Source organism: Bidens hawaiensis, unplaced genomic scaffold, assembly GCF_021521415.1.
Source record: "Bidens hawaiensis isolate Kalapana, Puna unplaced genomic scaffold, B.hawaiensis_p1.1 tig00043396_1, whole genome shotgun sequence".
In the NCBI taxonomy this organism is placed as follows: domain Eukaryota; kingdom Viridiplantae; phylum Streptophyta; class Magnoliopsida; order Asterales; family Asteraceae; genus Bidens; species Bidens hawaiensis.
This window is the reverse complement of record NW_027497681.1, coordinates 47597-68314: the sequence shown is the minus strand read 5'-3', so window position 1 is coordinate 68314 and position 20718 is coordinate 47597. Positions and strand designations below refer to the sequence as shown.

At 33.9% G+C, this 20718-nt stretch overlaps 3 protein-coding genes across 3 annotated transcripts; 1 reads left to right on the top strand and 2 right to left on the bottom strand.

Annotated features, from left to right (window-relative positions):
• Positions 1 to 7043: 7043 nt before the first annotated feature.
• LOC143594231 (uncharacterized) lies at positions 7044 to 7508 on the bottom strand. Its single transcript, XM_077073593.1, has one exon. It carries the CDS (start codon positions 7506 to 7508, stop codon positions 7044 to 7046), a length of 465 nt encoding a protein of 154 aa, XP_076929708.1.
• Positions 7509 to 12967: 5459 nt separating this feature from the next.
• LOC143594230 (putative serine/threonine-protein kinase PBL7) lies at positions 12968 to 15257 on the top strand. The gene is made up of 6 exons (XM_077073592.1): positions 12968 to 13205; positions 13652 to 13905; positions 13993 to 14378; positions 14653 to 14785; positions 14934 to 15023; positions 15099 to 15257. Exons 1-6 carry the CDS (start codon positions 12968 to 12970, stop codon positions 15255 to 15257), a joined length of 1260 nt encoding a protein of 419 aa, XP_076929707.1.
• Positions 15258 to 15494: 237 nt separating this feature from the next.
• LOC143594236 (mitochondrial Rho GTPase 1-like) lies at positions 15495 to 19983 on the bottom strand. The gene is made up of 14 exons (XM_077073597.1): positions 19775 to 19983; positions 19229 to 19361; positions 18891 to 19040; positions 18587 to 18763; positions 18119 to 18370; positions 17986 to 18054; positions 17543 to 17598; positions 17381 to 17462; positions 17096 to 17307; positions 16799 to 16868; positions 16395 to 16507; positions 16164 to 16314; positions 15901 to 16087; positions 15495 to 15816 (listed from the first exon to the last, which is right to left on the bottom strand). The coding sequence occupies exons 1-14, from the start codon at positions 19981 to 19983 to the stop codon at positions 15743 to 15745; spliced, it is 1935 nt and encodes a 644-aa protein (XP_076929712.1). The 3' UTR covers positions 15495 to 15742.
• Between the last annotated feature and the right edge of the window lie 735 nt (positions 19984 to 20718).

The window sequence follows — 20718 nt, the reverse complement described above, 5'->3', positions numbered from 1 at the left end:
TATTTATCCTGCATCTAATTTGCTAGAAATCAGTTTATTGACAGAAGGAATGAAGAAAGCAATTAAAAACTTTCGAAAGAAGATTGCAGCAGCAAAGGATGCAAATATCTTTGTCAAATGCACATCCATTCTTCCCGATTGGTATCAAGGAAGTACTTTTCCCGCCTACCATCACCTAGAAATTGGCCTAGCCAAAACAAGAACTGTCAATCCTTCAAAAATTATGAACGATGATGAAGACATTGAAAACTGGAGTTCAATCAGAACAGAAAGATTCATTAGGATCTTTCACAATCTTGACAAAATCAAGAGAGGAAGCTTTAACAAAGTAAATTATTGCAGCAATAATTGCATTATTACAAGCTATAGCACAACGCCTCTTCCACAAGTCGAACGGGCAGCCATCAATAATTTCACACAACAAATTATTGAAAATAAAGTAGAGGTCAGTCCCACCACTAAAGAAAAACTTTGCCAAAAGTTAAAAGAAATCATTGAGGACCACCAATGCACATGGTGCAAAGCAACTTTAACAAAAAGCAGCTATTCCACTGAAGAAGGAATCTACTTTTCGGAAGAAGACACCAGAGACCTGGACCCAACACATGGGTATATAGACTAAAAACGTCATCAATGACGATAGAAGAAGGCCACTTTGGTCATTTGTAAAAATCTGCTTCTCCTATATAAAGAAGTATGATTTAGGTTTAAGGGCATCAACACTCGCCTCTTTTTTTTTCTTTCTACTTTTGATTTTCTAGAAACATGTGTGAGTAAATCTCCTTATAGGAGAAACAATGTAGATATCAAGAAGTTTTTCCTTCGGGAAAAACAGTTATGAAATATGAGCTTGTGTGGTCCTTATTTATAACCGGGTAAATAGTGATTTCAATTATTTTGAAAATCATGTGTAAGGCAATCAGCCAAGACATTTTTTGGCCCCTCAAGGGGCTCAATATCAAAAGCATATCTTGAGAACCACATCTGCCATCTGACGAGGCGTCCTTGTTTATTATCTCCAGAAATTTTTGTTTTAAGGAAATAAGTAAAATTTTTGTTATCTGTCCTGACTAGGAATTTTACAGGAGTGAGATAAATGGAAAATTTTGAGATAGTATTTTTTACCGCTAGTAATTCTTTTTCATTACTGTGATAATTTCGATCAGCTGGTTTAAAGCTTCCCGAAGTGTATCCGCATATCTCTTCTCTTTCGGCTGTTTTAGCTTTTAGAACTCCTCCCCAAAAATCGTTTGAGACATCTGTTTCTATAATAAGAAAATCTTTTTCTTTTGGGAGATAAAGTTTTGGAAAATCTGTTAATTTTTTCTTTATCTTTTTTATGTAATCAGTATCAGATTGTTTCCATTCCCAAACATAATCTTTCTTTAATTTTACCTGTAACGGTTTTCTAAGCTCTGCAAGCTTTGGAATATAACTTTCTGCATAAGTTAAAACGCCCAAAAATCTTTGAAGATGTTTCTTGTCTTCTAAGATATTAGGAAATTTATGCAAATTTTCTAAAATGTGTTTTTGAGGACAATGAGTCCCTTGATCAATTTCTAAGCCTAAGAAATTTATTTTTGTTTTAAAAAGATTTGCTTTCTTTTTGGATAAAATTATCCCATATTTTTCAATTGTTTTTAGAACTGAAAAAACATGAAAATAGTGTTTTTCTTCGGAGTTTGAGAAAACTATTATATCGTCAACATAGACGGTACAATATTCTTCTAATCCTCTTAAAGCGTTTTGCATATGTCGTTGAAATATGCTGGGTGCTTGTTTTAAACCAAAAGGAACTACCTTCCATTGATAATGTCCGTCTGGGCATGTAAATGCAGTTAATAACTGCGATTCTTCATCTAATAGTACCTGCCAGAAACCACTTTTGCAATCGAAACTTGAAAAAATGGTTTTGCCTCTTAAGAGGGTTAGTAACTCTTGCATACACGGGAGATTATGGCTATCACCTTTAGTAGCTGCATTGATTGCTTTATAATTTACAACCATTCGCTTTTTTCCTCTTCTTTTTTCTGCCTCATTTTCAACTAAGAATGCAGGAGACATGTGAGGAGATTTACTTGGGACTATTAGTTTAAGATCTAATAGTTCTTTGATTTGTTTTTTAAACTCTTCCCTATCCTGGGGACTATATTTCATAGGTTTTACCCTGATTATAGTTTTTGGATCAATTAACTCTATTGACGCTTTCATCCATTTTTTGGATTTTTCAGGATCTATAGGGTTTTCTGAGCATACTTTCTCAAGTATTTCTTCAATTTTTTGATACTTTCTTATTTCTAGAAAATATTTTTCTTCAGGTTTTATAACTTCTTGAGTTATATTAGTACCTGGTATTTGTTTTGTTTTTGAATCTTTTTTCATAGATTCAAGAAATCCGGGCTTTCCTAATTGAAAGGCTTTTGTTACTTTTTTAATCAAAATCATTTCCTGATTAAGATGAAAAGATATTCTATCTAACCATTGGGTAAATGGACCATATAACTGACAGAAATTGTTTCCTAAGAGTATATCAATACCTGATTCTTGTTGATAGATTGTTGGAATAATAAAAGGTTCTCCTGAGAAATAGACAATCAGATTTCTACAGACTTTATCCAACTTAATTGTTTCTTGATTGGCGATTGTTACATCAATGCTTCTGGGAGTATTTTCCCATAATTCATCGGGTATAACATGCTTGCTTGCGAGACATAGACTTGCCCCTGTGTCTATATAACAGTGTAGAGTTATAATTTTATATCCTTTTAGGAAAATTTTTCCCTTGATATAAATTCAGTTAGGATTAGTTATGTTTGAATATACTAACTCATTTTTCTTTTGTAAAATATCTTCTTCCCAATTGATAATTAGATTTTTATTCATCCTGATTCTTCGGAAGAGAAATCTTCAGAGGATGAATCACTAATTATTTTTAATGAATATACTTGCATATAATCATCAAAACTATCTTCAGAGGGAAAATATCCATTTGTTTTTGCTATAGAGGTAAGCTTCGCTTTCTCTGGAAATTTTTGTCTATTAGGACATTCGTTAGCATAATGCCCTTCTTCAGAGCATATCCAACATCTACATTTCTTTTTTCCTTGAGGACAAACCTTAGGTTTTTCTTTTGAGAAGTATTTACCAGGAGTAAATTTTCTCTTTTTTTTTTTCCAAAATCTTTTCTTTGGTTTATACCTTTTTTTATATTTCTTTTTGAAATATTTTTTATCTTTTGTTTGCTCACAGCCGAAAGATAACTGTGGAATTTCTGCTAATTTCCTGCAACAGTTTTTGTTGAATCTTTTTAACTGTTTTTGTTTTTTAGAGAAATCACAATATGCAGCAATTTCTTCTTTAACAATTTTAGTGGCAAACCCTAGAGAATGCATTGTTAAACCGTTTTTCTCTTTATTCCATCTTTCTTTGGCTTTTTCACCCATGATTGGAATTTTCATTAGGTAGACTTCTACCCAAGAGTGGTATTCTCCTGTATTTAATTTATATAAATTTGTTTCGAACAAACAGGTAAATTCGTCTAAAAGACAGATGTCACATAACTGTGCTCTTGTTAAGTTTTGTCTTGCTTTTTCAAGCAATTTCTGGTTTTCTAGATCTTTATTAGAAAAGAAATCAAGGCCTAAAAACATAGTGTATAAGGCGTTAATAATTTGTTCAAAAAGATCAATACCATCTAAATCCTCATTCCAGGAGGTTCCTTTGATAAAATCTTGTATTATTCCCGCGGACTTATGCTCTATTAGTAATAACAAGGTTTTAGCATTAGAGAATTCTTCTTCATTAGACTGAATTATCAGGCTAATTTCTGTGACATCTGCCCCGATCCGACCCGACCCAGGTACCCGTTTCCCTTATCCGATCTCTTTCTTTTATGATTTTATATTTATTTATACTTATATTTTACTTTTAATAATAATATATAATTTCCTTCCCGCCTCTCCCTCTCTTTCTTTCCGCCGTCCCGTCCCTCTTCTTCTCTCTTTCCGCCTTCTTTTCCCTCTTGTCGCCGTCTCGCCCTTACGCCTTGTTTCCCTCTTTTCTTCTAACTCTTTGCTTGTCCTTTGTTCCTTCCCGCCTAAGGTTGTCTGCGCAGCTCCACGCGCCAGACTCCTTTCAAGGAAGCCAGCGATACGCGAGACAAACTCTTCTCGCAGCGCGCTAAGAATTGTAATTCTTCTCGCAGCGCGCGAAGAACGGTAGTTCTTCCCGCGACGCGCTAAGGATTTGTAGTTCTTCTCGCAGCGCGCTAAGGATCGTAGTTCATCCCTCGGCGCGCGAAGAATTATAGTTCTTCCCGCGGCGCGCTAGGAATTTTAGTTCCTCCCGCGGCGCGCTAAGAAATGTGATTATTCCCGCGGCGCGCTTAGAAATGTAGTTCTTTCCGCGACGCGTTAAGGTTGGTTCCATCTGCCTTCGCGCTCGCGCTCTCTTGACCTTCTGTGTCTGCCTTCGCGCTCGAGCTTTCTCGCGCTAAACCCTTTGAGTTTTCTTCTGTTTAATCTAGCCGTTTGCTTTTGTGTTGTCTTATCTTTTGTGCTGTTGACCTAATCTGCTTTATGTCTGAAAAGTTACTTTCGGCGCAGCATGCGCACCAACCCCATTGGTTGGCAGAAAAAGTGACTGACATTATCTTTTGAGATCTGCTTTTTCCATGCCTGACCTGTACCTTTATCTGAACCGCCCATGCCTTTTTACTGTTCCCTGTCAGCCTTTTTCTCTTTTTCCCTGCTGCCATATCTTTTGATATCTTTTACTTTTCTAAACTTGCTTTTGATATCTTTTGTTATCTTTTGTTTTGTCTTGTTCTGTTTGTCTTGGAATCTTTTCCCCTTTTTCTGGATTCATGTCTCCTAGGGTTTCTCTATAAATAATAATCTTATTTTTCTTAACACTACACACACAAACACTTATTATCTCTCTTCCTTTGCTCTCTGCTGATTGTCCTTCTGCCGCCTCCTCTCTTGCCTCCGTTTTCTCCTCTCCTCTGCCCTGATTTTCGGTAATATATATATTATATATAATAATTTACTTATGCAAACTTATAATCAAGACTAAAAACCAATCACTAAAACAATAATCTTATTTATAGGTTAACTTATGCTTGTTTAAAGTTGGTTCTTGCTTTATCTTACACCGCATCGTTTATCAAGTGAGTAATTTCGTACCTAATCCCTTTTTGCTTTTAATGTTTTGGGATGTTCATGTGTTCATACAAACTTAGAGTCTTAAACTGTTTATGAACTTTAGTCGCGCAGTATCCCATGTGTTGAGGACGTAGACTTGGCTGTTTATTTGTATGTGTGGATCATTAACCGTCTTGTCGGTCTATTCCGCAGTTCTCATGGTACCATTAGATGAAAACGGGAGAACTATCGTTTATGATTTTCTCTTTTGTTTGCACATGCACAGTTTGTCTTGTTTGTGAGCTCAATTGTGAGCACTGGCAGTCTATGAATCTTAGAGTTGGTCCCGATCGGATTACACCCTTGTTGAAAACCAGACATACACATGTTGCGCGCAGATTTATTGTTATCTATGTATTGTATTAAACTTGATTTCTCACCAACACGCAAGTGTTTGACGTTCTATTTTAACACATGTTCAGGTTTGCAGTAGCTGTTTTGGAGTTCGAGGACACGTAGGAAGTTTTCTTTATTTTGGACCTAGATTAAAATGTATCAAGACAAGTTATTGCTGTTTTATTATTATGATTTATGATATATTGATTTATGATGATTTATGTTAACTTATGTTTACTTTGCGCGTGCGCGAATGAATGTATTTATTAAATATTGACACCCAGTAGTGTCACGAGTAATGAAACAATATGTGGCGCCCCGATGTATAATCCGCCTTTGGTCGGGGTGTTACAATTTCGGTATTCCATTTATCAATTACCGCTTTTCTTTTTTCGAGGTCAAAGATACAGTCAATTTTTATAGTGTCAATGGCAGTAGAGCTTCCATTGTTAGCACTAGGTATTCCCTTATGATATGGCATAGAGAATTCAGCTTTTGCTTTTTTATAGCGTGTTCTACCATAACTAGTACTAGCTTGATGCATTCTAGTATTTTGTTTTGGAATTTCATCTTCTTCTGAAGAATCTTCTTCCTCTTCTGTTTTAGGCTCTGGAATAACCAAGACTGTTTCTTTTGGGAAATATTTTTCGTTCAAATTTTTATTTTCAAAAAAATTTTTCTCGCATTCATCTTCACTTAAAGACAAAAGTTGAACGAGTTCATTAATTTGATCCACTGGAAGGGTATCTAATTGCTCATTAAAAACTTGTTCTAATTTTTGCGTAATAGAATTCATTTTGAATTAAGCTGTAGAAAATATAATTTCTTTTTCTTCAAGAACTTGTAAATGGTTCTTAATATCATATAAGGCTGAGAATTCTTTAGCAAGATTGTTAAGCCTTTCATGAGGATCCATATTGATGTCGTTTATCAAGTAATGAATTCTTATTTGTACGGAGTGAATGAGTATTCTATATTCATTCTTTTTAGATTGAATATTTCTAAAGGCTATTTTTAAATAATTTTTTATCATTGCCTTATTTTGACTTTTAAAGGTCTTCTTCATTAGAGTTAAAAGGCCAAGTTAGCGCGTTTGGACTTTTGGAATTTTCTAATGATGGATTTCCCACGTTGAAGTTAGGAAAAGAGTATTTCTGAGATTTTTCAGAAATTTTTTCTTTTTGCCTTACGGATGTTGAAGGCTGTGTTTTTTCGTGATTATCAATTTTTTCTAAGACATCTTTGATAATTTTTGCCGCAATGACTTCTAAATTTTCTTTAGTAGCCATGTTGTCTATTTTATTAATTAATTCTTTAATTAATTCTTCTATTTTTATGAGTGAACTCATATTATTCTTAGAGAATATATGTTTATTTATGCTTCAATTTCTTCTTCTAAAGAAGCTATAGTATTTAAAATTAGTTTTGAGGACATTATATCCCAACAACTTCTTTTAAGATTTCTCCGTACTTATCTATCCTTTCAGACATAGACCTCATTAATTAAAGTTCACTGTTACCAGCTTCTCTTAAATGTGAAGAGGTTTCTGCATAACTATGTCTTGGTTTAGATACAAGTATTTGTTTGTTTCGGGCAATATCGATTGCCCAATTTTCTCGTAACTGTGAAGGTTCTGAAAACTTACTTCCTTCTACGGTTCCGATTTCTGAAAATACATCTTCTATAGTTATATTCTCTTTTTCTTTATACTCAATTGAATGAGTACTATTTGTTAAAGCATATGAGATTAAATAATTAATCGTAAATACTTTATTTCCTGGTTCCATCAGGTCGGTTCTTTCACACTGATGTATGAAACTTAAAGTTTTATCGAAATCTTTTGAATCTCGATGTAAGGCAAATTTAGGATAAACAGTAAACATAAATTTGCCATATGCTAAATTTCCTTGTATAGCTCCTAGGAGAGCGTCTTGTCTATTGATAATTCTATTATCAACTAAAGCCATTTTTATAGGAAAATTAATTCCATCTCTAAATTGTGCTTTTAGGAGAATTTTTACAGCTCCTATATGTACCATAGAAAGGGACTTTCTTAAATCTGGTTTTATTTGCAAAAGTCTTTTTGCAATTTCTCCCTTTGTTAGAAGTGGTAAATACACTTCTCCAGATGTATTTTTTATATCCACTGAGATTTCTTCAGTGTTGAAACAATAGAAGATTTTATTTTTTCTAGTAAAAGCTCTTGAAACAAGACTTTGTAAATTATTAGGTTGGTTAAAGACTTGCTTGGAGTTGAGCTTAAATTTAAGCTTGTTAATTTTTGATAATTGATCAGAATTAATCATGTAATCTGATGAAAAACCTTTTTCATTTTCACTGAAATTTATTATTTCAGTTGTTTGTTGTTCTGACTCTTCAGAATCTTTTGAAAACAAAAGTTTGTTTTCCATTTTTAAAGAGTTTCTATATACTCTTATTTTTTGAAAAAGAGCAACAAGGCTCTGATACCATTATTTGATACCATTATTTGAAACCATTATTGCAGCAATAATTGCATTATTACAAGCTATAACAAAGTAATAATGCAATTGTTAAAAACTAAAATTGTTAGAGAATGCATTGTTAAACAGTTTTTGATGAGCTCATTTAAAAACTGCAGCTAGATCATTAGAAGTCCAACTTCTTGTATTATCATGATAGAATCTTTATATACTGTTTCTAATTCGGACTCAAATGTTACAAGTGCCTGAAAAGTTGTTTGTTCCACATAACCAAATGCAACAAGCATCATTGTGGGCATGGTAAGAAACATATAAGTCCTTCAACCTATAACCTGATCAATGATATTTCTTTAATAATATACACAGAATTCAGAAGACAGATATGATTGACGGCCGATCAATACAGAATTATGAACAAAAACGAACGAAAAAATGATTCTCTACTAAGTCATGGTCTCAACCGTAAGCTTTGTTAATCATAGCTCTTCTTAAGAATCAAGAATATAAAGGCACAAGCCTAGAGACCAGATCCAGTTCAAGTAAGGTCATATTTTAATGCCTCCTTGTTCATCTTATAAAGAAACGTTCCTTTCTACTTTCCAGCGATGTGGGATGAAACAAACGGAATTTGCACTTAGCACCTAAAAGGAAAAATGACTTTATAAATCATTGTACCAACATAAAGTATTAGAAAACTCATTTGTTAAATCTCATCACTTAATATAAACAAACGGAATTTGCACTTTGCACCTTTGGGTGGTTTACTGTTTATTCATTGATATCTTAGCTCTTAAGTAATTTATTTACTCTGTAAAATCAAATTAAGGGATATAAATTTGACTTTTAGGTCAACATAAAGAATACGTTCACCCATTCAGTGTGTCATCAAATTAAGCCAGTGGATCTATTATCAAGTAACAACACTTCTCAATATGAAAGTTAGAATGTTACAATTATGGGGTTTCAAGAAAAATGACAATTTAAACTAAAGTCTATCCAAAATTGTGATTTAGGTTGTCCAAATTGGTCAAAATGCAGCCTAAATACTTTTACAAGTGTTTCGAAACAAAAATTTGTTGTGAATGTTATAAAACTTGTTTTTACTAACCTTGATGGGGGAAAGTTAAATACAAATGTAAACAAAAATGAGAAGGGCTAGAAGGATTTGTGACCACATAAAACACCCTCAAAAAAATTTCAAAAAATTAATTAAAAAAATCATAACTCAAAATACAAATAAAAAATTAAAAAAACAAAAATGTTTCCCTCGTCATTATCATTTAAAAAAAAGACACAATGCAGAGACAAAAGACACAATAAACCGCAAAATATAACACAATGTTGAACAAAATATAACACAATGTTAACTAATATAACACAATATCAAGAAAAAAGACACAATCAATGACGAAAATGAACAGAAAACACAATGGTAAACAAAACGATACAATGATCTTTTTCCCTCAACATTTTTTTTAAGAACGATGAAAACGGTGGAAACATTTTTGTGTTTTTACTTTTTTTGTTTTTTTATTAAATTTTAAGTTATGATTTATTATTTATTTTTTTTTAGTTTTTTTTTAAAGGGTTTTTTTTGTTTGCCTATAAATCCTTCTTATCCTTTCTTATTTTTGTCTCCCTTTGAAGAATAACTTGACTCCGGCAAACACTTTATATTGGCTTGAATAATGATGATTTTGTAAAACTGAAATATAAACTCATTTTATAGGGCAAAGAAATGGCCAATTGACCGTAAATATGAAACTCAGTTATGATAGAGACATAGTTAGGCATATGATCATATATTTACCAGAAGGGTGCAATTGGAAAAATGAAATAAGCACTTAGTGTCTTGTATGAAATGTTTGGGTAAAGAAAGTGTTGGTAGAAATTTTTTTCCATGGATTCGGAAATTTTGGTGCTTGATTCTTTTCCGGCGTCAAAGTTTTCGGGTCTAGATGGGTTCGGGTCGGTCATTCGGTCAGATAAATAAAGGGCAATATCACTATCATAACAAAAGTATACATCATTAACATTCAAAAAAACACAAAGTCATATCAAATAAAAAATAAAGAGTCGGCCGGCCGGCCATTGTTGTCTGGTTGAAGTCCGACAGGTGAGTGCTGAGGTCGTGAGGCAATGGTTAAAGCCTTGAGGCGAACTAGCGAAGGTGATGAGACGAATGGCGTACTCATCTGGTCGATAGAAACGGATATTGACTGCTCATTATTTTCGTTTTTTATTTAATTTTTATTTAGGTATTATGTTTAAAAATGCTAATTGTTATTTAAAAATGTTAATTAGATTGGGTTTATTGACCAAATCCATTAATTATGTTGGGCTTTTTTCATTTCATATATGAATTACCATTGGCTCATTTATGAGGTTTGTTAATAATTTTTATAGCTTTTTTTAAGCTTTTTACATTTTATAAAAGAAATAGTTATTACTAAAAAAGGTTTTAACTAAAAGTTTCATAATCAATGGGTTCGAATGTTTTTTTTAAATGATACCGAGTTCGCTCGTCGAAAAAGAATGGGTTCGCTCGCTAATTCGATACTATAGGGTATATATAAAACCCAAAAAAACCGAATTCGGCCGAACCCGGTTGACTCAATGTGGCTCCGCCACTGGGTGTAGGTTTAAGCAGACAAGGTCTATATATTAGGCTATGTGGTATGGTTCACTCCCTTTATTTACTATCCATTCGTCGATTACATCAGCTTCATCTTAATCACTGAACTCCATCACTTAACTTATTTTTCTATGGGGTATGAGTCATTCTTCATCATTCCCATTTTCTTTTCTTTTTTTAATTCAATTTATATTTAATATTTGTTACATAGAGAGAGAAAAAAACAGATGACATGAAAGCTTTTGTGACCAGCGTGAGAGTGTTCATTCCCCTTACGACACTAGTGAGATGATGGAGAGTAGGGTGATGTTCAAATGGTGTCATTTGTATCATTGTTGTCCACATAGGACCACTTTATGACCATCCCTCAACCACATCTCATAGCCTTATGAGTTTCAAAGCATGGCATGTATCAAATGTATTTGATATAATGTTTTGATTTAGAGGCATAGATAATTATTATATATAACAATTGAAAAGTTTGGTGGTTATATATCCCATTCCTTATACATATACATGTACCCGTACTTATGCACGTATATGTACATGTACTTATATTCGTACGTTGTAGCGACTTCACGGTATCCTTTCCGCTAACGACTACACCGGTTTTTCATTCATTACACCGTATGTGATTCCATTTAATAAGTTGCACTATGATATTTTGGTGGCCATAAAAATTATATGGACCTTAGACTACATCCATTTGCAAAGGAACTCATTGGATCCATGGAATATAGGGTACCCCAACTGCCACAACTTTTACATCCATAGTCCTGAAAGTCAAAATTCTATCAACAATGATAGAGTTCATGAGATGTTGGTAACCATTTTGAGATAAAAGTTGCCATAAAATTTAATATAATTCCTACAGAACTTACAACCAGGGTTACGCAAAGTCAGTTCGGTTTGCTTATGAAACTTAACCATAATCGTAATTGAGCTTCGATTATGGAAGATAGATTAACCACAACCATAACTGAATGGTCAGTTATTTTTTTTTCCCCATAAAGATGATAATAATCAAATAATATGATATATGAATTTAAATACTATAATACCAAGGTATGCCATTCCCTTTTGAGACAACACATTTGCTAGCAATTTGATAGATCCATTGGATAAAACACATTTTATATTTAGTATATGATTTAACTGAACATGAGGACACAACTAATAATTAAATATGTACAAGTTTTAATGGATAAAGTACAATCACAGCAATATATGTGGAGTAAACTTACAAGCACGACCAAGACATTACATGAACGGAAACAAAGCAAGAGACAAAACGAAACACACAGATACTTGCAAGGATCATGTGCCTGAACAGGTCATGACCTCCTATGTAGGGAATACCAAAATATTTAATGTTTATTTTAAAAGTTTTATAAAGCATAAGAAAATTATATATATATATATATATATATATAAAGACTAGTTAATGTAATTCGTTTTATCTATAAAAGGTGTAGCCAAAATTACCCATGTAATGCTTGAATTTTAAGGGAATAAAAACTAAAGCCAAAACCTTTTTATATACAACAATGATAAATCTTTTTAATACCATATGATTGAAAAACAATGGAAAAAGAAAACAAAACTAACGAACCAAATTGTCAAAATGCATATTTTCTTTTCATCTAACATTATTTTCTTTTTCATAAATAAAACAATTATAAACGTCACTATGGAACAGGTGGACGAATTAGGTCACAGCACATACTCTGATCAAGTGAATATAATAAACTCTTGGTCGAAATTACGTATAATATAAACCAATGTGTAATTCTCGTTCAACGAGTCATCGTATTGTTCGTGTTTAAAAAGTACATGTCTAGTGATATAGTTCTATCAGACTTAAATTATATATATTATGTCCTAATATGTGATCACGGACTGAGTTGCTTGGCCAAGTTGACTTAAATTCTATATATTTTGTCTTGGGCTTTTTGTGGGTTAGTAATTTGGCGGGTCTCTGTTTTTTAAGGTGGAAAAACGTCCCGACACATATTTGACTTACGTTGTATGGTCTTGTTAGGCATGTTCGTGTTTTTTCTTCGTTGGATGGTGTTGTATTTCACTTTGGTGATGTACCATTAGGACGCCTTTGGGTATTTAAAGCATAGATGTTTATTTTAATTTTTTTGAACTTAAAACAATAATTATAAGATACAAAGACGTTTATAACTTTAAAGAAAAACATATAGTTATATTTTATTCAATTAAAGTTGAACCCATATAAAACATAAATATGACATTCAACTCCCTTTGTCTCTCTATCCTATCCTATCCTATCTATCATCTTTGATTTTCGTGACTCGTAATTATGGAAACAACACACACCAACACCCACCGGAAACATTTGGACCACCACCAGATGCTACCGGAAACAACCATCCTTGTGGTGGCAGCTCTTGTTGTTGTCATCATTTTACTCGTTGCAATTGTTGTTATCGTAGCATTGCTCCGCCGCGTAAAGTCTTCCAATCCAAATGGAAACAATCACACCAACAAAAGCTGCATGTTCGTTGCTCATAGAATTATATCATTCAATGGTGCCTCAGGTAAACTAAACTCATAGACCCATTACACGGGTTTTCCATAAGGTTTTCTAGAGGTCCCGGGTTTAATTTTCACAAGTATATGCCTCATACTGAAAAGGATTCGAACTCCGGCAGAATATTTAGAGAAAAATTAAAATAATATCACTAAAATCAGAGCATTTTAGATAATTGTCTTTTGATTTTTTAAGGAATTTTAGTGAGACATGCATTTAAGAAACTTGACTCATGTTACGTGAAGTTATCCATCCATTAAATAAGGTATAAGAATGTTTTTATAGGAATGATTACAACAAAATAATTATAAATGTAAAATATATAAATATTTATAATGAAATCATAGTCAGATATTATATATCCGATATCTCTTTATATAAACTACAATTAACTAGCTAAATCTTTATATGCAGTTATGTAATATATTGATATTTAGATTTAATTTGTTGTAGGGAGGTTAGATATGAAGAGTGGATGTATCAACGGAGGAAGCCCATGCAGCATGTCATCAGCAACATCTAAAGGGGTACAAGTATTCACATATAAAGAGTTGCAATTAGCTACGGACGACTTCAATGAAGCTAACCTTGCAGGTAAGGGCGGTTTCGGGAATGTCTATTGTGGTACGCTGTGTGACGGCACCCTTTCCGCCATTAAAATGCTTCGTAAGGAAGGCAAGCAAGGAGAGCGTGCATTTCGGTCTGAGGTAAACAATTTTATAAAACGGTATAAAATATTATTTTTTATTTTGTTTTAACTGTGATAAATAAGACGGCTATCTATGTATATGTAGGTGGATTTATTAAGTCGTTTGCATTGTCCATACTTGGTGGATCTTCTTGGATATTGCGCGGACAACCAGCACAGGCTGCTTGTATTTGAATACATGCCAAATGGTACACTTCATGACCATTTGCACCTTCATGACGCTCAATCACAGGTGTTGAATTGGGGAACCCGATTGAGAATCGCGCTCGATTGTGCACGGGCCCTTGAGTTTCTCCATGAGCTGACCGTCCCATCGGTTATACACCGAGATTTTAAATCTAGCAATATTTTGTTGGACGAAAACTTACGTGGAAAAGTGTCTGATTTTGGGTTGGCCAAGATTGGATCGGACAAGCCAAATGGCATGATTTCAACTCGTGTTTTGGGAACTACCGGATATTTGGCACCCGAGTGAGTTATTCATTTGTTTACACACGTTTGGTTGAGTTGACTTGAAATGCTTTAACGGGTTGGTCACTGGTCAAAATGAAATGAAATATATAGTAAATCATATATGATTAGTATTAACTATATTTTTTTTAATAATCTAACTTTGAAATATAGTCATAAGAGGTTTTATACATTACAAATACATTTTAGCCTTCTTTTAAGATATATTTTTTGTAATGATTCATTTACCTCATTTGAAGTAATCAATAATCATATATTTCTTACCCAATATTAGGTACGCTTCGACTGGGAAACTTACAACCAAGTCAGACGTCTATAGCTACGGTGTCGTTTTGCTAGAGCTTTTAACAGGACGTGTACCTATTGACACTAGCCGCCCACCTGGGGAGCATGTCCTTGTCTCCTGGGTAAGTATGCTCATTTGTTTGTTTGTGGATTTGGTTGTTTATGTACAGACAATCGAAAAGAGGTGGATCCACCTATGAACAATAACAAATGTGGATGGTTTGTTTATTTCATTTGATGTTGTTTAGCTAAGCTTGGTTGATTCCTTAGGCTCTTTCAAGATTAACAAATAGAGCCGCAGTTGAGGAGATGGTTGATCCAAATCTACGTGGTGAGTTTTCGAGGAAGGATCTAATCCAGGTTAGTTTGGTTTGAGTTGTGTATAATCAGGACTACTAGAAATGTAGATGATTAAATTGAGGTTTTTATATGCAGATAGCGGCTATTGCGGCCATGTGTGTGCAAACGGAAGCTGATTATCGGCCTTTGATGACGGACGTGGTGCAGTCATTGATTCCTATAGTACACAGCCTATCTTCTGGGAGCTCCACTAGTACTTTTAGGTTCAATAAACGGGTTAGGTCAAGATCATAGAGGTTGTTTGTATGTTGTAACCCATATACTAGGTTCACCCATACCATCCATATAGAGCTTTAATGTATTATTAGAGTATATTTATAATATACCAATATCAACCCATAAACAATAATACAGTCCAGATGCATTCAAGAACTATGTTAAAGTTTGTATTAGAATCCTTAAATCAATAAAAGTCGGATTTGTACAAAATCAAATAAGGCAATTCTAATACGTATTGTAAAAAACAAACCAAACCGAAGCTGAACAACACAATTCTAAACTTGGATTACAACAAGCAATGAAAATTTTGAAATTAAAAACAAAGTTGTTGCATCCTTTTATGTGATGGAGAAGGTACCAATTTGATTAAAAATAAAATGACCTAAAAGCAGAGACCGTCTCAACGAGTCAGGAACATGTTCTTTACACACACTGTTGATAAAGAAATATATCAGAATCCAACAAACGAAATCCGTAAACCAATGTTTATGGGGATGATTTTAAGATGAAGTGTTCTTCCTTGTCACATAAACACGGTATGCAGCTAGTCCAACAATTGCAACTGCAGCACCCACTGCAAACACAAACCAACAAATTCAGTATATCATCATTTTTAAGGGTATTTATTTATTTATAAAAGCTAAGTGATAATAAATACCTGAAACAACCATTAGGGAACGGTTAAGAACCCTATGATACTGTTTTCGAGTTTTTCCAGCTTCGGTTTCAGGTATGCTCAAATGAGGGTGCTCTGCTGCTCTCACAATTCTTCTAAATACATTATTAAAGTCTCCCAATTTCGTGCTTATGGGTATTGGAGCCTCTATCCCCATATCTTGGCTCACCTGCAAAAAAAAATATTTGGATCATTAATTAATTTATTAATTTGATAAGAACTCACAAAGACGAACTGAATAATACCCTTGTAGAATCTTGTATTGCAGTTGGATAAGGTTCGAGGTCATCTTTAGCTGCAACGATAAGGCAAGGAACCTCATAACCAGTAGATTCCCCATGACTGGCAACTTGAACAAGTAACTCTGTTGCTCTTGTCCATGAAGACGCATTTGAGCTACAAATTTAAGATAAAAATAAATAAACCTGAAAGTCTGAAACTAGCATATTTAAAGGATAGTGACAACAGCTAGTTACCTGCCATGAACAAAAACTGCAATGTCACAGGCTGCCAAAGCATCCTTATTAACGAGCAACTTTCCGATAGCATCTTCGGGTATCTCCCTCAAAATCAAAGTTTTCTTTGTTCCCTGACACACCAAGTTAATGAGAAATGAAGTCCGATGAAAGCACAAATTAACAAACAAAAAAATGTAAAAGTGGCCAACTGGATTGAATTTTACTAATAATGTAGGATAGTGGGTCAAAACAGCTATGATGGGTTGAAACGTGTTGGATCAGGTTGACCAGAACCATTTTTTTTATCAAAAATTATTCCAATTTTACAAACAAAGAAAACTAATAGAAGAATAATTAAATAAGCATCAATACAAGTACATTAGAAAAAATGGCTGAAAAAAAGTTTAAAGAAAAGTACTTACATCAGGCTGATCAACAGTATTAACTGCATATTGCTCCTCAGTTGTCGGTGTATAAACTTCAGAAAATTGCCTGATGTCAAACCATAAAAAAAGAATGTCAAGAAATTATTAGCAGACAGATAACAAAAATATCAAGCACCCATCAATTACAAACGGGTCTAAGAGTTTTAAAAAAGGAACAGCTTAAGACGGAAATGGTCAAAAGTAACCGAAAAATTTCAATGCATAAAACCTCTTGAATCATTTTGTCTGTCTTGACCCGTTTTCTAAAACAAGTATCTAGTTTAGATGAAAGACCTTCCAATAAAAGAATGCAACAGTGAAGATTTTCCTGCCTCTTTGGGGCCAAAAACAAAACACTGGAAGACATTTCGGTCAGAACTTTGCTTCTTTCGGTCAACACGTTTTTTTCGGGTAACTCTTACTGCAGATGAAGGATCACCAGCATACCCGATGTATATGAGGTTCTCAACACTCAGTACTGGATCTAAAAGTGTCATAAAAGCCCACTGCGCCCCACCAAAACAATTAATAAATATGAAAAAACATATTAGTATTAGTTAAGCAGAAATATTAAAATACCTCTGACAAAAATCCATCAAGCGATAATCCTCCCAATGCATTCTTTTCTGCAGCATTTGCATACGGAGCTTCACTCCAAGGACTGTAACGTAACCGCAAAAATAAAATAAGTACAATAACAATAATGAAAGAATCATGTTATTTTTTAAGAAACCACGATACCTTTCTGGTGCAGTAGAAAAAAGGTCCTCAAGCTCATGCGCATTTAGAGCCCCATCCTGGTTATCAAAAACAGATATATTTTCAATCTACTGAAATGATTTAACAAGTCGATTTCATGCATATCCTTTTAAAAGCTAGAAACTTCATATATACCCTTACAAATCCCATAATGTCATATTTACCCTTTCAAAAGCACTAGCAAAACCGTACTTCCACACTCCATAGTGTAATAAATAATCAGTTGTGCCATTTGATTATTTAGTGAACAGACTGTTATAACTAACTGATTTTCTCTTACTACAGAATAGTTTAAGTATAATACTCTATATTGTAAAATTTAGAAGGATAACACAGAATTTTAATTTGTGAGAAGGGTATATAAGAAATTAATTCTAACATCATATCTGAGAAACTGAATTCTGAAAAAAGACAATATAACTTACACCATCGCTGTCAAACAAGGTAAAAACTCCTCGTAGAAATTCCACTGCTTCGCTTGTCAGCTCCACACTCTACAAAATTACAAAAAAAACATTATATCATTACCAAAATAAATATGAAAAAATAATCATTTACCTGATCAGGAGTTCTTTTAATTGGAGCCAGCAATTGATCTTCACCAAGTCTTATATCATTATTGTAACCGTGTCTTCTTAAAACAGTCCATGTTGTCTCTAAACGGCCTTTTTCAATAAATAGCGCGTGAAGAAAAAGAAAGCCTGTTAATGTTAGGCCATTTTCATTGACTCCTTCAGGCAGTTTTTCTTGCACAACTCTTTTCACACCCACAATTTCTGAGGGTTGCAAAGGTGCATTAAAGCATTTGACCTGTTTTAAATCACAACAAAACAAATGTTCACATTAATCTCCGTGTAAAGAAACTTATTGGTGTAACATGCAGTTATAGGTTGCAATTTGAACCCATTTTTATTTCTCAATGGTTTAAACTAGTAAACTGAAAAAAAAACAGCATAAAATGAGCCAGGTTGGCAGGACCCAAAGTGTATGTTCAATGACTTTATTATTACAAGCAGAAATAGAAACCTGGAAATCATTCAACTCAGCGTCACTTAAGGCACCATCTCTATCATGATCACATAGAATAAATATCCTCTTTAAAGCCCTCACGCATCTAGGTTTCAAAGTTTGTGCCTCCTGGTCAAAAAGTGGGGCTGTTGGATGAAGTACGGCTTTCTGGGCATAGTAAAACACCTCGGGGATCTGAAAAAAAAAGCAAAAAATACAAAGCCCATAAGTAAATGTGACACTAAATAATCATAACAAGATAACTATTCGCAATAACTGTAAACTACAAAAAAAGCTCAGAATTCAAATAATAAAATATTACCTGAATATGTTTGTATGCTGAGCATTCAATACAAGTTTCAATCTCCCTAAACTGTTGCATTATGGGTGACATCACCAGCTCCAAACTAACTGCTTGTTGCTCATCCCTTAAATCCAACTTACACCCCGCCACTATAACAGGGATCTTAACCTGCACAAGTGTTTATATATCACTTTAGTGTAAGACACCCAACAAAACATAATAATAATAATAATAATAATAATAATAATAATAATAAATAAGATTCTTTCATGCAATTGATGAGATATTAATTGAGAGTAAGGCTCTCACAGAAATCAATAGTGTAATAACTATACTAAATAATGGATAAGGAATACCTCTAATCGTCTGAGTTCAGGAAGCCAGAAAGTACTCAACCTGTCAAGTGTAGAAGGCTCGTCACACGCATAGGTAAGGACAACCGCATCCGCCCTCTTCAATTCATCAGCAAGCTTTCCTCTGTTCTCCAAACTGCAAAGAAACAACACATCATTCAAATTTCCACATAAAAAACAAGTCTTTTTACATCCACCATTCCAAATAAGTATATCTTAGCTTCAAAAGATAAAAAAAAATGGTTGCTTTCAATTTCAATTGTAAAGTTAAGAGCATATTTCAGAGTCTTGACAAGATATGAGATATCTACTGTCTATAACCTCATAAAAAGTGATAAGTGTTCAATATGGATATACACTTTGGAAGTGATTATGTCTCTATAGTTGATGATATATCACTTTTTATCTAAGGGTTAATTATCAATTAAATACAAGGTGCAACAAATACACCTAAACTTTGAAAAAAAAAAAAAAAACTTTATGATTAAACAATAATAACCTAGTATAATAGTATTGAATTGAAGAGCATAATAATAATAATAATAATACCTAGAAGATGTGTCAATGACAGTCACGGGAACATGCTCGGGGAACATATCCTCGGGCAGTCTGGTAGGGGGCAAGACGGGAGGAACATTGGTGGGAAAAGACTCGGCGGCGGCGGTGATAATCAAGCTGGATTTTCCGGTGCCACGGTCACCCGCCACAACGATCCGAACGCCGCCGCTAGAAGATTTGCCAGCAGCAGCAGCAGCCATTATCAGATGCAATCAGATGGTGAATCAAGGAAGGATATGATGATGATTTCTTATTGCACAAGCTGAAGCTGCTGCTGTAATAAGAAAAAATATATATAAATTAACAAATGGTTTTGATAGAAGAATGTTCAAGATTGTCTTGTCTTTGCTTTGCTTTGCTTTGCTTTGCTTTATTAGGGTTTATCTCTCAACCATGTTTTTATTTATATTTATTTATTTTATTTCTTTCCATGAATAGCATTCACCAAACTCTATGGTTAAATTAAATTAACATTTACCTCATCATCATCGTACTCAGTATACCCCATCAATAGTAAATCTATGGTAGGATCTGAGGAGGGTAAGATATAGACAGCCGTACCTCTATCCCGTAGGAATAGAGAGGCTGATTCTGGTGAAACCTCCGGCTCGATAGTAGTTTTGCATCAAGCCTTGGACATAAGGCACATAACACTCAACCATCGGCACACCGGTCGATTGGTGCATGTACCCTTGTTTTTTGGCTATCAACGCCACCACATGATGCCTGATTAACCTTCTGCCACTTTTTAACGTTATTTTCTTGAGATTAGTAAAATAACGTCAAAATTATTCCAATTTCACTTTTGCCCACCCGAGAGTTCACACATATATACATTATATGCGCGCACCGCAAGCAGGGCGTTTGATATTTACCTCAGTACAAATATAAATAAATGAGGTAGGATCTGTTTTCTTGGATCCTAATGTGAGATT